The sequence below is a fragment of the Mobula hypostoma genome, chromosome 28 (genome assembly GCF_963921235.1).
Source record: "Mobula hypostoma chromosome 28, sMobHyp1.1, whole genome shotgun sequence".
NCBI lineage: Eukaryota > Metazoa > Chordata > Chondrichthyes > Myliobatiformes > Myliobatidae > Mobula > Mobula hypostoma.
In genome coordinates this window covers 4,081,487-4,101,292 of record NC_086124.1, presented here as the reverse complement: position 1 = coordinate 4,101,292, position 19,806 = coordinate 4,081,487, and the positions used below count along the sequence as shown (strand labels likewise).

The 19,806-nt window shown below is 45.6% G+C and overlaps 1 protein-coding gene across 4 annotated transcripts in view; it reads right to left on the bottom strand.

Annotated features, from left to right (window-relative positions):
- LOC134338936 (sialomucin core protein 24-like) overlaps positions 1–19,806 on the bottom strand; it is an 81,765-nt gene that overhangs the window by 53,860 nt on the left and 8,099 nt on the right. For all 4 annotated transcript variants that reach the window (XM_063035144.1, XM_063035145.1, XM_063035142.1 and 1 more), the window contains one exon: positions 16,566–16,655. In XM_063035144.1, the coding sequence (XP_062891214.1) occupies positions 16,566–16,655 (90 nt within the window). The remainder of the gene's footprint in view (positions 1–16,565; positions 16,656–19,806) is intronic.

Here is a 19,806-nt window from a genome sequence, read left to right as displayed (position 1 = left end):
AGACATCCCACCCTGTAAAAACTCATTTCAGGGAGGTAGCACCATCAATTTGCGGGAGACTTCCGGGAGAGGTGGGATGTCTGCAATAGAGTGGCTCCTTAGCAGCTGGCCAGCTAGTTTAAATAACGTTAGCTATGCTAATGAACGATTGACACCTGTTAAACTCACCTCAACATGTCTTTTACAGTCTTAACCCACCATGGGCAATAGAAAAGTCACTGTTGCAAACAGTGCAGCGAGCAACACTGTCATTATTTTGATCCTTATTAGGCAGGGGTACACTTTAGTGTAGTCTGGGGTGACGTATGTTTTTTTTGGAACACTCTGCAATGGCGCGCTCCCGCTCGCGCGCTCTCTCTCTCGTGGTTGCTCGCGCGCTCTTGCTCGCTCTCTCTTGCTTTCTCGCTCGCTGTCTTTCCCTCTCTTGCTCACTCACCCTCTCTCACTTTCTCGCTCGCGCACTCTCGCTTGCCTTCTCTCTCGCGCCGACGCTCTCTCTCGTGGTCGCTCGCGCGCTCTCTTGCTTTTCTCTCGCTCGCTCTCAAAAAAATTGATTTCCGTGATATTGTATATAATTTGCGGGCATCAGGGAACCACTATTAATATGCAGGAGACTCCCGGAAGTTCCGGGAGAGGTGGGACATCTGCACTGTAGGAAACATCCTCTCTACATCCACTCATCTAGGCCTTTCAACATTCGATAGGTTTTACTGAGAACCCCACAACCCCCCACCACCTCATTCTTCTAAATTCCAGTGAGTACAGGCCCGAGCCATCAATCCTCCTTACACGATAAGCCTTTCAATCCTGGAATCATTTTCGTGAACTTCCTGTGAAACCTCTCCAATGTCAGCAGATCGTTTCTTAGATAAGGGCCCAAAATTGCTCACAATGCTCCAAGTGAGGCCTCACCAGTGCTTTATAAAGCCTTAACGTTACATCCTTGCTTTTATATTCTAGTCCTCTCGAAATGAATGCTAACATTGCATTTGCCTTCCTCACTACAGACTCAACCTGCAAATTAATCTTATTCTGAAACAAAAACTCTTACACTATATATTTTAAGAAAAAGTTTTCAAACAATTTAAATTTAACAATATAATATTGTTTAATGCCAAATTTTATAGTTACAGGATGAAACTTTTAAAGGCGCGCTCTGATTGGCTATATCGCCATCTGGTATGGGGGCCTACTGCAGAGTTGTAAACTTAGTCAGCACCATCTTGGACACTAGCCTCCATAGTATCCAAGATATCTTCAAGGAGCAATGCCTTAGGAAGGTGATGTCCATTATCAAGGAACCCCATCTCCCAGGGCATGTCCTCTTCTCATTGTTACCACAGGTAGGAGATACAGAAGCCTGAAGGCACACACTCAGCGATTCAGGAACAGCTTCTTCCCCTCTGCCATCCGATTCCTAAATGGACACTGAACCCATGAACACTACCTCACAACTTTTTGTTTTAATTTCTGTTTTTGCATTTATTTTAACTATTTAATATATACTTACTTAAATTAAGTTTTTTTCCTATATTTATCATGTACTGCTGTCACAAAGAGAACAAATCTCACAACACATGATATTAAAACTGATTCTAATTCTGAACTAGAGGCCTCACCATGGGCAGCACACATCAACAGTCTAGTTCAGCCCTGAGTGACTGATGTAAATTATTAGCCAAAAGGACCACCTTCAAAAGTTGGAAGACACGAGCTTACTGGCATTTTTTGATAAGAATTTGGCATGACATACAAAGTGGTTTGGTGTATGTATCATATCAGATCGATTGCGAGAATTGGTAACTGTGCATGCAGTTGGACCTCCTGCAATGAGGGGGCACTCTCATCTGAAACGGTAGGCTTTCGAGTGCATATCTAGTCTTGGCGGGCCAAGTTCCTAGCTCCCATACGGCAAGTTGTACTGTGTACCATTACCAGGGTATCTCTACCAAAGGAGGTGTAAGGTGCTCCTTCCCTCCTCTAGCCAGCAGGTCACCCTTGGGCAAGGTGTAGCACCTGCTTAGTCCCCCTATCAGGGTCATGGGAGCAGGTGGTGGATGGTCGTATCACAAGTCCTGGTTACGTGACCACTGATACCAGGGAGACAATCTCTGAAGAGTATTGATAATGGCTGGGGTCACCCATCTTGTAAAGACACTGCCCAGAAGACTGCAATGGCAAACCACTTCTGTAGAAAAACTTGCCAAGAACAATTGTGGTCATGGAAAGACCATGATCGCCCACATCATACAACACGGCACGTAATGATGATGTCATACGACACAGCACATAACGAGTGAACGAATCATACTACTGTTCTTGCTCCACACAAACGGAACAATGTACACAAGCTTCTGGTGGAATGGGGCCACAACACCTCTAGTCCATTCACCAGTTAATAAGATTACAGCTGATCTAAAGATTAAGGAAAGATTAGTTTTATTTGTCACATGTACATCGACACAAACCATGAAATGTGTCATTTGCGACAACTCAAAAGTGTAAGGATTGTGCAGAGACAGACTGCAAGAGTCACCACACTTCCAGGCCATCACAGCGTGAACATACAAAGATAATGCTTTTCCAGCGTATCTGATGAATAAACTCTTCTCGGGCTTCTAGCCGGGTACAGGTATCGATTTTAACTGACATTTCGATGAGAAAATCTGCCACCTTCATCTGGGATGATGCCTGGGCACGTCTAGTCCTGTGGTATATATACTCCTGTCGTCCACCTCGCCTGATTGGTTAGTCCTCATCCAATCAGGTTTCTGATGTCCCACCTTGTTTACAATCAAATTCCAGTTCTTACTTAGAGTCAGACCTTTGTCTTTGTTAAGTCTTTTTCCCTAGTTTTATTTCGATGGCTTCCTTCACCAGGCGGCCCTAAAAACCACTGGTGCAGTGCATAGTTTTGTGCCGTCCAAGTCAATCCTTTGGCTATTATGAATGCAAAGCTCTGCTACTGTCGATTTCTCCGGGTAACCCAGATGGATACACCTTCTGTGCTCCTTGACGCGGGTTTCCGCCTGGCTGATACGCACTGCTCCGCATTCACAGGGGATCCTGTAAACACCAGCCGTCCTGAGTCCCAGGTCATCTTTGACCCACATAAACTGGGATTTGAGCTTCCTTATGGGTTTGTGGATGGTGTTAATCTGCTGTTTCTTCAGGATCCTGGCGATCCCTCCAGAAACAGAGGAGGAGAAGGAGAAGATGGCGATACACCTGCGCGTGCGCAGCCCTCCGGTGAAAAATGATATCGTATCTGTTAAATAGGGGCTGTGGGCAATTCTGATTTTATGGAGAATGGATGTGAAAGCATAGAGGAACATCTGGAGAAATTTCTGAAACGCCCGTTCGCTGCTGTCGTTACTGCGTGGTCGGGAATCTTTCGGAGGGTAGGCCTCAAAATCCCCGGCCTTGCCTGCTTTTGACAACTGAGAAGGAGGTCAAATCGTTCGGACCGAGATGGCACTCAGTACTGGGTGTCGGAGAGCTGATCAGAGCTCGAAGTTTTCGGATGACTCAGAGTCGGATTGTGGTCAGCATGGCAGGGGGAGTTTTTCTTCCTTCTCCCGTCTGTGTGAGATGTGGGACAGTTGAGAAACTTTGAACTTTACTGTGCTCATGGACTTCTTCATCAAGTTATGGTATTGTTGCACCGTTGTAACTATATGTTATAATTATGTGGTTTTGTCAGTTTTTTCAGTCTTGGTCTGTCCTGTGTTTTGTGATATCACACCGGAGGAAATAATGTATCATTTCTTAATGCATGCATTACTAAATGACAATAAAAGAGGACTACGTGTCTTCATAATCTAAATATAGGGAAGACAGGAGGTAGTGACGGGTTCCTCCTCGTTGTCGGTATCCTGGTTTTTCCATTTGGCCCTTTTAAGGGCTCAATTGGTTTCCTTCACATTGTAGCTATTCGGTAGGAACATTGGGCGTTATTGTTTGATTTCCTCGTGGAGACTTCTCAGGTCTGAAATAGTTTTCATACAGTTAATCGAAGTAGAAAGAACCGCTCTATGTTGGTAGGTGTGCTGGTGGCTGCTATTATTGGGGTACAAGTCTGTGTGAGTGGGTTTCCGATAGATACCATGCCCGAGGCTACTTGTGACCGTGGGATTTCGAGTGCACGTCTGCCGTCTCCGTAGACCTGGTTCGTAGCTCCCAGACAGTAAGCTGAACAGTGCGTACCGTTACTAACATTGCTCCATAAAAAAACGTTTAATCATACTACTGAGGTGGTGAATGAACCCTGACTGGTAATCACTGGCGCTGCAGAGCGATTACACTATAAGCTACACTACTGTGCTGCCCAACGGGTGCCCTTCAACTTTCCCATCTCATCCCTAGGAACATTATTTGCTTGTGATCCAAACAGATCCCTGCGATCCAGAGGCTGTCCTTCAGAGGGTTTGAATACCAGCCAGTTCTGTTCAATGGAGCAACTCACACAAAATGCTGGAGGAACCCAACAGGTCAGGTGGCATCTATGGAAGTGAAAAAACAGCCGACGTTTCGGGCCGAGACCCTTCTTCAGGACTGGAAAGGAAGCGGGAAGATGCCGGAATAAAAAGGTGGGCGGAGGGGAAGAAGGGTAGAGAGAAGGTGGTAGGTGAAACCAGGTGGGTGAGAAAGGTCAAGGGCTGGAGAGGAAGGAATCTGATAGGAGAGCAGAGTGGACCATAGGAGAAAGGGAAGGAGGAGGGGACCCAGGGGGAGGTGATAGGCAGGTAGAAGTACGAGGACAGACTGGGGAATAGAAGAAAGGGGAAGCGGAAGGGAAAACAAATTACCAGAAGGAGAAATCAATGTTTATGCCATTAATAGAAGAAGTGCTCAGTAACACTGGGAGGAATTAGCAGCATTGATTTTAGGAGACCACTTTCTCTGGCTGGTAAGTCAGGAAGCAAGATAAATGGTTGGAAATTTCAAAGTTTACAGCCAATTAATTATCGAAGTATGTACAGGACTGTGCAAAAGTCTTAGGCACATACAGTATATATAACTAGGGTGCCTATGACTTTGGCACAGTACTGTATTTGTCAATGTGAAAGCAGAGAGCGAGTTTGTAACTCTGGCGGGAGCAAAGGATGTCGGGAATGGCGAGGGTGGAGCACCGCGAGAGGGGTGTGGGACAGGTGGCAGAGAAAGAGTGCCAGGGTGAGGAATGGTGTGGTTGCAGACACACCCAGTCCTGAGACACCAGGTAAGGTCACTTGATTCCAAACAGTTGGTTTATTGATCATTACAGAATGTCTCTCTGGTGCTTCCCATTCCCTGCCCACTTCCCACTCTCAGTGCACAATAGAAACCCGTATCAGAATCATGTTTATCATCACTCATGTATGTCATGAAATTTGTTTTTTTTTGTGGCAGCAGAACAGTGCAATACAGAAAATTACTACAATACTATGCAAATGTATTAGGCACCCCAGCTGGTACTGTGTATGTTACCATATACAATCTTGAGGATATTTTCTTGCAGGCATTTACAGGAGAAAAGAAATACGATAGAATTTATGAAAAACTACAAATAACAAAGACTGACAAGCAATGCTACAAAAAGACAAATTGTACAAATAAAAAAAATATTGAGAACATGAGTTATGGAGTCCTTGAAAGTGAGTTTGTATATTGTTGAATCAGTTCAGAGTTGTGCAGAATGACATCATCCTCTCCATTTGAGGAACCAGATGGTTGAAGGGTAATAACTGTTCCTGATCCTGGTGGTGTGGGGTTCAAGGTTTCTGGTTGGTCGGTGGGGGGGGGGGGGGTCCTTGACAATGGATGCTATCCAACCATTTATCCTGCTTCCTGACTTACCAGCTGCAGGAAGTGGTTTCCTAGAATCAATTCCTCCCAATCTTACTGAGTGCCTCGCCCTTCTACACTCTATTGATGGCATGGACATCGAATCCTCCTTCCAGTAATTTGTCTTTTGTTCCTCCTCCCTCTTCTTCTACTCCCTGCTCTGGCCTCTTACCTCATCTCCTCGCCTACCTTTCAGCTGGTGTCCCTCCTCCTTCCCTTTCTCCTGTGATCCACTCTCCTCTTCCGTCGGTCCACGTTGATCCACGGCCTGCTCTTGTGCCAGGATGAGGCCACCCTCGGGGTGGAAGAGCAACACTTTATCTTTCATCTGGGTGGCCTCCAACCTAATGTTATGAATATTGATTTCTTCCGGTAGAAATGTTTCCCTCCCCCCTCCTCTTCTTCTATTTCCCCACTCTGGCCTCTTAACTCATCTCACCTGCCTATCACCACCCCCCCACCTCTGGTGCCCCTTGTCCTTCCCTTTCTCCCATGATCCACTCTCCTCTCCTATCAGATTCCTTCCTCTCCAGCCCTTTACCTTTCCCTTGGCTTCACCTATCACGTTCTAGCTATCCTCCTTCCCCTCCCACCAACTTTTAATTCTGGCATCTTGCTCCTTCCTTTCCCATCCTGAAGATTGGTCTCAGCTCAAAACACTGACTGTTTAAACATTTCCATAGATGCTGCCTGACCTGCTGAGTTCCTTCTAGTAACTGTGCTCAAGGGTGGGGAGGGCTTTGCCTGGGATGTACTGGGTTGTATCCACCGCCTTGGGGCTGCAGAACCCCAAGGGATTTTTAAAAAGCCTCGCATCATGAAATTTTATTCTCAAGCAGAGGCCTTGGCATGATTTCCTATTTCTCATTTTTCAAATATTCTCTTCCGGAAAAATTCTGCGGGGACAAAACAATCTCTGTCTTGGCAATAGCACGTCAGGCAGCTGGCTCTGTTAAAGGTACAAGATCACACTAAATAATTCAAATTCAGCTCTGAAGAGCAAACTTAAAAATGAAGACTTTGCAGTCACTGGACTCTGTGTAAATCAACACATCTGACGCTTTAGAATTACAAAGGGTTTCAAACTAACATCAAAATAGAAATACCGTACTGATAGTTGTGTATTTAACATTTCAGTAATATTTGAGTAATCTTATAAATACACTGTTGATAAACCATTCTTTGTTAGTTGAAATAATTCATTACAGGTTATACGTAAAGATATGTGAATTGTATGCATCACGTTTCTCCAAGAGGACCACAACCTTGTCATGGGGTTTCCAGGCCTGCATGCCTCAATGACCCAGACAGCGATGGTGGCTGGAATCTCTCTGCTTGCTTCACCGCTGGCCTTTAGGACAGCAATGACGGTCCTCCATCTCTGGTGGTGTTCAGGGCTTCCTTCATCATGTCAGGAGCTTCCTCTCGGTCTTCACTACTGTCAGCCATGCAAGTCCCGGGTGGAGACTCAGGAATACCGTCATACTCAGATGTAGAAGGATTCTTCATTGCTGTTTCCATAATAATTTTATTTTACCAGTCAGGGTTGTTAACCCAAGTTGAACCCCTGAACCTGGAGGACCGGTGAACCACTCGTAGTCTGGCCTCTACCCTTTGACCTGTTTGGCATGGGTGACCCTACCAAGAGCCAAAGCATGAAGCCCTGACTCCAGCCAGCATAGCTCTCTGGGTCACTGAGGCACACAAGCCTCCAAACCCTATGACAAGGTTGTGGTCCTCTTGGAGAATGGTGGCTGGAATCAGGGCTTTTATGCCTTGGCTCTTGGTAGGGTCACCGATGCCAAAAAGGTCAAAGGGCAGAGGTCAGACTAAGAGTGGTCCACAATTCTCCAGGTTCTGGGGTCCAGCTCAGAACAAACAACCCCGGCTGGTAAAACAAAACTGTTACAGAAACAGCAGTGAAGAATTCTCTACATCTGAGTGGCCAAGGGCAGACAGAGATGGAGGTCCTTCGCTGCTGCCCTAAACACCAGCAAGGATAATGGGCAGCAACCATACTTCATGACGCTCCCACGAGCTCTCTGCACAGCTCGCTTAAAGTAAAGAACAAACTGAGACTCACATCTCTCGGCTCTTCTTGTTTTTCACCTTGAATTAACTCTTTGAAGTTATAAAACATAAAGCGGATAAGCTAAATATGCAAAGCAACTCACACAAAATGCTGGAGGAACTCAGCAGGTCAGGCAGCATCTACGGAAATGAATAAACAGTCCACATTCAAGCCAAGAAGCTTCACCAGGACTGAGACGGAAGGGGGAAGAGACCAGAATAAAAAGATGGTGGGGTGGGGAGGGGGTTAGCAAGAGGGTGATAGGTGAAGACAGGTGGGTGAAAGGACAGGGACTGGAGAGGAAAGAATCTGATAGGTGAGGGGAGTGGACGAAAGGAGAAAGGGAAAGAGGATGGAACCCAAAGCAATAGTGAGAAGAGGTAAAAGATCAGTGGGGAAATAGAAGGGGGGAATTTTTTTTTAAACCAGAAGGAGAAATTGATATTCATGCCATCAAGTTGGAGGCTCTCCAGACAGAATATAAAAAGTGTTGCTCCTCCACCCTGAGGGTGGCCTCATCTTGGCACAAGAGGAGGCCATCGATCGACATATCAGAATAGGAACCCGCTTGTGGCTGAGTTGAGGAGTAGCAATGAAACCAAATGAAACCCAGGCTGAAATTCGTTGGGCCAAATAGATAATATTTGGATTCAGATTTAGATTCATTTATCTATCTCAGGTACATTGAAACATACAGTGAAACATGTTATTTTTGTGTTAACAACCAACATGCCCGAGGATGTTATGTGGGCAGCCCGCAAGAGTCGCCACACATTTCGTTGCCAACAGAGATCGTCCACCACCTTCAGCAGAGGATCACGAGCAACAGCACCAGAACAAGACAAAACAACAGCAATACAAGCCCAGATCTTGGGATTTTCAACTCTAGTCCCTGCCCCGAAATCGCAGGCTTGACCTGCAGGCCTCTACCTCCGCGTTCACTGACCTCTGGGTATCACCCCAGGACACGCCAATCACGTTTGACCTTCAGGTCTCAACTGACCTGACCTCTGGGATCGGTGACCTTCAACCACATCGCACATCGGGCCTCGACTTCCAGACTCACATCATCCTCTAATGCCGGCAGCCTGGAGAATCACCGGCCCTCGTGACTCCCACCCATACGGACATCCGATTTGGGATTCACCAATGGTGGATTTGCAGGTCTCCTCAGTGCCGGATGACCTGACCTCCAGGATCACTGACCCCAGAGGGTGACTGCCTTCAACAGTACTGGCAGTATGCTCTGTGGAGCTTCCAGTACTAGGTTCCATAAACTTCAACTAAACCAAGTTTCAGAAGAATCATGTCTTGCTATAATATTGGACACTTACCCGCTTAGCTTGAATTTTTAACTTAGAAAACAGAAACATAAAACACCTACAGCACAACACAGGCCCTTCGGCCCACAAAGCTGAGCCGAACATGTCCTTATTTTAGAACTACCTAGGCTTACCCATAGCCCTCTATTTTTCTAAGCTCCATGTACCTGTCCAGGAGTCTCTTAAAAGACCCTATCGTATCCGCCTTCACCACCGTCGCTGGCAGCCCATTCCACACACTCACCACTCTCTCCGTAAAAACTTGCTTGCCCCTGCCATTCCCTCTGTACCTACTTCCAAGCACCTTAAAACTGTCTCGTCTCGTGTTAGCCATTTCAGCCCTGGGAAAAAGCCTCTGACTATCCACACGACCAATGCCTCTCATCATCTTATACAGCTCTATCAGGTCACCTCTCATCCTCTGTCGCTCCAAGGAGAAAAGGCCGAGTTCACTCAACCTATTCTCATAAGGCATGCTCCCCAATCCAGGCAACATCCTTGTAAATATCCTCTACACCCTTTCTATGGTTTCCACATCCTTCCTGTAGTGAGGTGACCAGAACTGAGTACAGTACTCCAAGTGGGGTCTGACCAGCGTTCTATAGAGCTGCAACATTACCTCTTGGCTCTTGAATTGAATTCCATGATTGATGAAGGCCAATGCACCGTATGCCTTCTTAACTACAGAGTCAACCTGCGCAGCAGCTTTGAGTGTCCTGTGGACTTGGACTCCAAGATCCCTTTAATCCTCCACACTGCCAAGAGTCTTACCATTAATACTATATTCTGCTCTATGTCACTCTGCCCCCTTCCCCAGCTGCCTACTACCTCCCTCTTGGTTCTGCCTCCTTCTACTACCCGCTGTGTTTTCCCCTATTCTTTCTTCACCTTTCCTGCCTATCACCTCCCTGCTTCCCCTCCCCCACCCCTTTATCTTTCCCCTTACTGGTTTTTCACCTGGAACCTACCAGCCTTCTCCTTCCCACTTTCTTTATAGGGCCTCTGCCCCTTCCCCCTACAGTCCTGACGAAGGGTTCCGGCCCGAAACGTCCACAAATCTTTTCCACGGATGCTGCCCGACCTGCTGACTTCCTCCAGCGTGTTGTGAGTGTTACTATATTCTGCCGTCATAGTTGACCTACCAAAATGAACCACCTCACACTTATCTGGGTTGAACTCCATCTGCCACTTCTCAGCCCAGTTTTGCATCCTATCAATGTCCCGCTGTAACCTCTGATAGCCCTCCACATTATCCATAACACCTCCAACCTTTGTGTCATCAGCAAACTTACAAACTCATCCCTCCACTTCCTCATCCAGGTCATTTATAAAAATCACGAAGAGTAAGGGTCCCAGAACAGATCCCTGAGGCACTCCACTGGTGACCGACCTCCATGCAGAATATGACCCATCTACAACCACTCTTTGCCTTCTGTGGGCAAGCCAGTTCTGGATCCACAAAGCAAGGTCCCCTTGAATCCCATGCCTCCTTACTTTCTCAATAAGCCTTGCATGGGGTACCTTATCAAATGCCTTGCTGAAATCCATATACACTACATCTATGGCTCTATCTTCATCAATGTGTTTAGTCACATCCTCAAAAAATTCAATCAGGCTCGTAAGGCACGACCTGCTTTTGACAGAGCCATGCTGACCATTCTTAATCATATTATGCCCCTCTAAATGTTCAAATAGCCTGCCTCTCAGGATCTTCTCCATCAACTTACTAACCACTGAAGTAAGACTCACTGGTCTATAATTTCCTGGGCTATCTCTACTCCCGTTCTTGAATAAGGGAACATCTGCAACCCTTCAATCCTCCGGAACCTCTCCCATCCCCATTGATGATGCAAAGATCATCGCCAGAGGCTCAGCAATCTCCTCCCTCGTCTCCCACAGTAGCCTGGCGTACATCTCATCCGGTCCCATTGACTCATCCAACTTGATGCTTTCCAAAAGCTCCAGCACATCCTCTTTCTTAATATCTACATGCTCAAGCTTTTTAGTCTGCTGCAAGTCATCCCTACAGTCACCAAGATCTTTCTCCGTAGTGAAGTTACATCACATTTTTCCATGAAGAGGAACTGAGGCCACAGGATAGTTGGTGTTTCACTGTACTGACTACATGCAGAGTTATCTCTGTGACTCCCATACAAAGACATTGTTACATCGGGAGGGTGGGGGCTCCTCATTGAAAGATGCGGAATGTTGAAAGACCTGGATAGAGTGGATGTGGAGAGGATGTTTCCAATAGTGGGAGAGTTAAGGACCAGAGGACACCACCTCAGAAGACAAGGACATTTCTTTAGAATAGAGATGAGGAGGAATTTCTTTTGCCAGAGAGTGGTGCATCGGTGGAATTCACAGCCACTAATGGCTGTGGAGGCCAAGTCAATGGGAATATTTAAAGCAGAGGTGATTGTTTTTGACTGTCCATGAACAATACCTTACTGACAGTAGTTACTAACTAACTGTAGTTCATTTGGCCTTTTTCAGTTCCATGGTTTTTTTCCACGTTCTTGCCCAATCTTTCTTGATGCTGATTGGTGGGCTGGGGGCTTTGGGGTTTGATGTTCTTCTTGTTATTTCTCCTGGTGGGTGATCTGTGACTTTTTATGCGAGGGAGGGGTTGGGTTTTGCGAGTTTTTGTTTCTTATTCTTTTTGTGCAGGGGGGATTGACGTCTTTCTTTCAACTACTTCTATGGTTTTCTGTATTTTATGGCTATCTGCAGAAGACAAATCTCAGAGTTGTATTCTGTGTACATACTGTAATACCCTGGATCATACGATTACTGTTATGTATGTATTTCACTTTGGCAGTTCTGTAACAGCAGTTTGTTTTCAGCCTGCTCTGTTTTCAGATTCTTTGGGTTACTGTGGAAGACAAGAGAGAGGAGAAATGTGTATCATCCAGTTAGGATGGCTGAATTAAGGGGAGGTTTTCTCTGGTGAGACACACTAAGATTGGGCTTGGGGCTTTTGCTCGGCGTGAGCTGGAGAGGGAAAACACTGGGGGAGAACTGGTCATGGCATACAATCCGGTGGGAGAGCCGTTTGTTCGAGATGGATTGTTCGGAAGGTGGTGTGGGCTTTCACACTGACCGAGGGCCCAATGTGTGAGTGATAGAGAAGTTCAAGATGACCTCCAACTTGTGCATATTTGACTGTTTAATTAGAATGGGCCCTTTTCTTTTTCTTATTCCTTACTAATCCTTTAGTTAAGATCCATAAATATAATTCCTTTAATCGTATGCAGTGTGCTGTCCGTTATTTTGTGGCATTAATTTGTAACAGGCTAGCGAATTACACAGCATCCACACAAACCGGGGTTGGGGTGGGAGAGCCGTTTCTATCTCGTGAGTTTGGCGGGGTCGGAGGTCTTCTTCCCGTGACCTCCGCGGCCAAGGAAACCGGGGGCTTCAATACTTTGATAAAATGAACCTTTGAATCTTTCAACTACTTTTTGTTCTCTTTTTGCACTAGTTAACTTTTTTAATATGCATACTTAATATAAATTACAGTTTTTATTAGGTATTGCAATGCACTGCTGCCACAAAACAACAAATTTCAAAACAAACGATGGTGATATTAAACCTGATTCTGATTAGTAAGGGCATCAAATGTTACACCAGAAGGCAGGAGAATGGGTTTGAGCGGGATAATAAATCAGCCATGATGGGAATGGTGGAGGAAAGTCAATTCTGTTCCTTTGTTTTATGGGTTGGAACATCAAGACTCCAGGTGAGAGCCGGATGGTGGAACTGAGCCAATGGATCTGTGCTTGCACGACGCTGGACCGTGTCATCTCCCCAGACAGAAAGTGCTCCAATTTTATGCAGGCTAATTTCAAATCAGAAAAATATGAAGTGATTCACTTTGGAAGGTCAAACATAAGGCAGAATACAAGGCCCTGATGAAGGGTCTTGGACCTAAATAGTGATTTGTTATTCCTCTCCACAGATATCGCCTAACCTGCTGAGTGCTTCTACTTCCTCAGGAGTCTGTGGAGATTCAGCAAGACATCCAAAACTTTGACAAACTTCTATAGATGTGTAGTGAAGAGAATGTTGACTGGCTGCATCATGGCCTGGCGTGGGAACACCAATGACTTGGAATGGAAAATCCTACAAGATGTAGTGGATACGGCTCAGTACATCATGGTTAAAACCCTCCCACCATTGAGCACATCTACATGAAACGCTGTGTTAGGAAAGCACCATCCATCATCACAGACTTCCATCACCCAGGCCATGCTCTTTTCTCACTGCTGCCATCAGGTAGAAGGTACAAGAACCTCAGGACTTGCACCACCAGGTTCAAGAACAGCTACTACCCCTCAACCATCTGGCTCCTGAACAAAAGGGGATAGCTATACTCACTTGTCCATTCATTGAGATGTTCCCACAACCAAAGGACTCTTTATCTCATTAACATGTTCTCATTATTTATTGCTATTTATTTATAATTGCATTTGCACTGTTTGTTGTCTTCTGCAGTCTGGTTGATCTTTCATTGATCCTGTTATAGTTACTATTCTATACATTTGCTGAGTACGCCCACAGGAAAATAAATCTCAGGGTTGTATATGGTGACATATATATACTTGGATAATAAAATTTACTTGGAACTTTGATACGATACTCTGGACTTTCAGCATCTGCAGAATCTCTCGTGTTTTTGCAAGGTTACTGGCAGGAACGAAGACCATAGATTCCTCAAAGTTGTTGTGAAAGTTGATAGGCTGGTTAAGGCGGCATATGGGGTATTGGCCTTTACTAGTTGGGGGACTGAGTTCAAGAGCCTGAACGTTTCATTGCAGCTCTTTCAAACTCTGGTTAAACCATGCTTGGAATATTGTGTTCAGTCCTGGTTGCCTCATAGGAAGGATGTGGAAGCTTTAGAGAGAGTGCAGAGGAGATTCACCAGGAAGCAGCCTGGATTAGAGAAGATAGCTTGAACAAGCTGGGATTTCTCTCTTTAGAGTGAAGAAGAATGAAATGTGACTTGATAGAGGTGTACAAGATGATAAAAAGCATAGATCGAGAGATTCACCCCCCCGCCCCCCCAGGGCATTAATGGCTAATATGAAGGGACATAATTTTGAAAGTGTTTGAGGTGAAGTACAGGTAGAATGCCATTATTTATACAGAGAGGTTGATGTCACAACAACACCTCTCCCTGCGCCTCTGCCACCGCTCGTCTCCACTTGCCACGTCCACTCCTCGCCTGCGCCTCGTCCACCACACAACTCGATCACCATTTGCTCGCCTCTCCATTGTTAGCATTGTTCGTTATTTAAAAAGTGCTCTTTATAAGGTATACAATAGCTTCCTTTGTTTAGATTTTTTTGCCGCCTGTTAGTAGTCGCTGGGCATCATTAGCGCCATCTTAAACCAACGTAAGAGTTCTGTGGTAGCAAAGGGTTAAAGTGATTTTTAGAGTAGGCCAAAGGGTCAGCACAACATTGTGGGCTGAATGGCCTGTACTGTTCTATGTTTTATTTTTAACAGAGCACAAATTCAGGAAAGAGAGTAATCCAAAAGGAAAAAAAAATTGCTCCTTCAGCCACTGCTAACAGCTTACTGCCAAGCACGACTGGAATTAGCTAGCAATTCACTGATTCCATGCCTACAGCCGCTTGGCCAGGCAGCGGGGAGATCTAGAGAGTGACTGGCAGTTGCAGATCATCGTTAGGAGCAAGGGTTTTGATCTCCGCTCTGAGCAGAAGTAAATGGCTGATGTAATCTCAAACATCCACCTGAGCCAAGATGTTCAGCCTACCAAGGGAAAAGTGCCACACATATAAATAGAGAGCTCAGGGTGACATTTTGGAAATGCAGTCGCTGCAGGAGTTTCTCCGTCATAGATTCTTCTCATTAAAACATGGTGCCATCAGATTTCAGAAAAGACAGTATACCAACCCCTGACCACTACCTCGCTGCTTTTGGCTCTCTCTTTATGTATGATAAAAAGGTCATTAAATATCTTTCTTAATTTTTAATATTTTGTACTATTGAGATGAGGAGGAATTTCTTCCACCAGAATCTGTGAAATTCAATGCCACAGGTGATTGTGGAGACCAAGTCATTTAAGGCAGAGGTTGATAGATTCTTGATTAGTCAGGGCATGAAGGGAGAAGGCTGGAGATTTGGACTGAAAATGGATCAGCCATGATGAAATGGAGGAGCAGACTCGACGGGCTGAATGGCCTAATTCTGCTCCTACATCTTTTGGCCTCAGGAACTGCTGCTGCATCAAATGTCACGACGTGCTGTGCGCTAGTGATATTAAAACTGATTCTGATCTATTGCAAATTTTATGAAATAATCTACTTCAATATTCATGGCTTATTTCAAACAAAAATGACCAAATTTATCAGGTTGTTAAATGTACTCTTATTTAGACAAGATGGTGCCAGAGGGAGAGTTCTTTGAGTTTGTCTGTAAAACAGCTTAAATTCCACTTTTTAATGTCTCTTCGATACTTTTCAAGGTGGCTGGGGTTCTGCTGCAACCTATGATCTACAGCTGCACTCAAACTGCAGTTCTTCATGGCAGTAGGTTCTCACTCTGGAAGCTCGCTGAGCAGCCTGGCGTTTTCAATAGCTCCAGGAGCAGCCCCGTAGGCGCGCACCTTCGCGGCCAAATTCCTCACGGGTGGTGCCAACTGAAGCATCGCATGGGATCAAAACAATGAGAGTGGCTGTCGGAGGCCCCCGCGCTTTTTCCTCTCTCTGGACAGTGAGAGAGTTTGCTGCCGATTCTCGACTTAGAGGAATAAAATGACACTGCAGACCACAACGTCGAAACAGCGAGCTGTTAATCTCCCCTCTCGCTGTGGAAGGAGTGATACTTCCCTCTCCCTCGTGAGAGAGGGAGGTGCTGGGTTATTGACTGTAGTCTTTGATGGACTCTCGATCAAGGTTTCTTTGGGGACTCTGCTTTTGCTTGGACAGTGGGTGGTGGGGCTTCCTGCTGGAACAAGTGGGGGGTGGGGTGCTGGTTATGTGTGGGAGGGGGGAAGGGGGGCTTTGGGTTTCTAACGTTTCTCCTGTCATTTATTTTTTGAGATTTTCTTCTCTTTCGTGGATGTCTGTGAAGAGCAAGAATTTCAGGTTGTCTACTATACACGTTCTCGGATATTAAATGGAACCAGTGAAGTATTAAACAAAATAAATATCTCAATAATAAGTACATCAATCATCCATCTGGTACTTTCATTGGTTTAGTTAACCTAGCCAGATCATGCAATGAAAGCTATTTTTAGAATGTGAAAATGTGCTGCATTTTAAACTGTGCAAGGTGTTGACCAAACAGAGGCCTTGAATAATGTACAAGACACTCACCTGACTGACAATGCACCCACACGCAGTCTGTTAAATTCAGCAAAGCATTGCCGGTGATGCAAGATGTACAGGTCTCCAATTCTGCACATTCTGTCGAGAAAATGCACGAATAGGATATTAAATACAGAATATTTAATACAAGAATCAATTGATTGACATTTCAATAAATTCAAAGACAAAACTTCCTATCTACATTCACTTGCACCATCATTGAAATGTTCTCACAACCAATGATCTCACTTTAAGGACTCTTTATCTCATTATCTCATGTTCTCGTTATTTATTGCTAGTTATATTTGCATTTGCACAGTTTGATGTCTTCTGCACTCTGGTTGATCTTTCACTGATCCTGTTATAGTTACTATTCTATAGATTTGCTGAGTATGCCCACAGGAAAAGGAATCTAAGGCTTGAATGTGGTGACATATATATACACTTTGATAATAAAATTTACTTTGAACTTCAAACTTTCTTCCAATCACCTTAAATTATGCTCCCTGGTGTTAGCCACTTCCAACCTGGGACTTTTAACTTTTAATGGATCTGAATCTTCAAACCATTCCCCAGCATCTCCACAAATCAAGGACCAGCTTTATCAAAGAGAACACTTAGAGTCATAGAGCACTAGAGCACAGAAACAGGCCCTTCAGCCCATCTAGTCTGCGACAAAATATCATTCTGTCTGGTTCCTTTGACCATAGCTCTCTATATCCCTCCCATCCATATACTCTTGGAAACTTCTCTTGAATGTTGAAATTGAACCTGCATCCATCACTCCTGCTGGCAACTCATTCCACACTCGCACCATCCTCTGAGTGAAGAAGTGCCCCCTCAGGGAACTCTCAACCTTAACCCATGACCTCTTGTTCTAGTCTCACTCTGCCTCAGTGGAAAATGCCTGCAGGAATTCATTGTATCTTTGCCCCTCAATTCTGTATACTTCTAGAAGATTTTTCGTCATTCTCCTACGCTGCAGGAAGCAAAGCCCTAACCTATTCTACCTTTCCCAGTAACTCAAGTCCTCGTACTCTTTCAATATTATTGATATCATTCCGATAGGTAGGTGACAAAAACTCCAAATTTGGTCTCACCCGCTTAGCCTTCCCAGGGTCATGGGAGCAGGTGGCGAATGGTTGGACGAGCAGCTGGTGCACATCACAAGTCCTGGTTAAGCGATTACTGATGCCAGATAATCTCTAAAGAGTATTGATAATGGCTGGGGTCACCTGTCTTGTAAAGACACTGTCCAGAAGGCAATGGCAAACCACTTCTGTAGAAAAATTTGCCACATACAATCATGGTCATGGGAAGACCACGATCGCACATGTCAAACGACATGACACATAATAATGATGCCATACGACACAGTACATAATGATAATGTCATATGACATGGTGCATAATGATGATATCATATGATACAGTGCATAATGATGTCATATGACACAGCACATAATGAATATCTTGTACAACTTCAACATCACCCCAACTCCGGTGTGCCAAAAGTTCTCTTTACAACCCCATGCACCTGTGATACCACTTTCAAGGAATTATGGATCTGTCCCACCACACTCCTCTGTTGCCTGCCGTCCACTGTATAAGCCTTACCCTGGCATGTCCAGTGCAAAATTCAACCCCTCACACTTGTCTGCATTAAATTCCAGCTGACATTTAAAAATTGTGCAGCATCTTTTAGAGCACAAAGATGATCTGTAGGAATGCAGACTTGTATTTCCTTAGTGGCTTTAAGGTCCCCTTTCAAGACAGCCAATGAGTAAATTATTTTAAACGCAAGAGTTATTAATATCAGAAGAAATGTGGCAGCCAGCTACCACACAGAGAGATACAGGTTAAGAAATGTTTGAATGATACATAGCACAGGACAACAATTTTTTTTTTGAACAGGTTGCTTCCTCATGTTTTTTGTTGTTTATGATAGACTGTTTGAAGCTGAACACAATAATTTTGGACTACTTGTATCACATAGGAATTTGGAGAAACAAGAAACTAATTTTTATTGAATATAATGCATTTAATGGCAGGAGGAGAAGATGGTGGCGTGACGCAGCTCGCAGCGGCCACTCCGGTGGTGATGTCTGTTATTTGTCAAGTAGGGTGCCGTGCACAATCCTGATTTGATGGAGACGGACGTGAGAGCACGGAGGAACATCTGGTGAAACTTCTGAAATGTCTGCTTCGCTGCTGCTGCTACTGTGTGATCCAGAATCTCCGGAGGAGAAGGCCCCGAGTCCTCGGCTTTGTTTGTTGCTCGGCGGCCGCGGCGGGGTCGAAGCGCTCAGCAGAGGATGGTGCTCGGAGAGGCTGTGTCAGAGGGGCTGGTCGGAGGCTCGAAGTTTTTGAACGGACTCAAATGTGAGACACAGACACTGAAGTACAAGGAACAGGACTTGACTAGAGTAGGGACGTGACAGGATACAGTCAAGCAGCAGGGACAAGAACGCAGAGATGGGCTAGGGCATGGACAAGACAGGGGGCCTGGACAAGGAACTATGCACTAGGAGCCTGGGCTTGGGCTCCGAGCCAGAGACTGGACAAGGACCCAGAATCTGGGTCTTGCCTCGCGCTTGGGCCCCAGAACCAAGCAAGGACGTGACATGACTACGGGACAGGACGTGGCTGAGGTCTAGAGGCTTGGGGCTGCAGGCTGGGGTCTTGGTCTCGAGGCATGGAGGCAGGTGTCTTCAGGCTTGGGATCTTTGAGGCTTGGGTTCTTGGAGCTTGGCTTGGGATCTTTGAGGCTTGGGTTCTTAGAGCTTCTCCTGGGTAGGACGTGGAACTCCTGGGCAGGATGCCCAACTTCACCCCACGGAGGCAAGGACAGGGAGGGACGGACCCAACCACAGGGTAATGGCAAACAGCCTGTTTACCCGATGGAGGCAAGGGACAGGAAGGGACAGAACCAACCGCAGGGTAACAGCAATCGGCCTGGCTTACCCGACAGAGGCAAGGGACAGGAAGGGACAGAACCAACCGCAGGGTAACAGCAATCGGCCTGGCTTACCCGACAGAGGCAAGGACAGGAAAAGAGCTCAGTCCAGGGTGGTTCTAAGTCTCGGGGCAACCAGCAACCTTGGCTGGCTACAGAAACAGCCAAATCTATACCACAATGACTACTTCAACGAGTGGCAACAAGGTTCCATGAAGCAGTGGTCCTCCAACCAGGCCTAGAGATCACAAATGGTTTCACTAGCCTTCCATCAGCAGGTTGCTCCATGAGGGA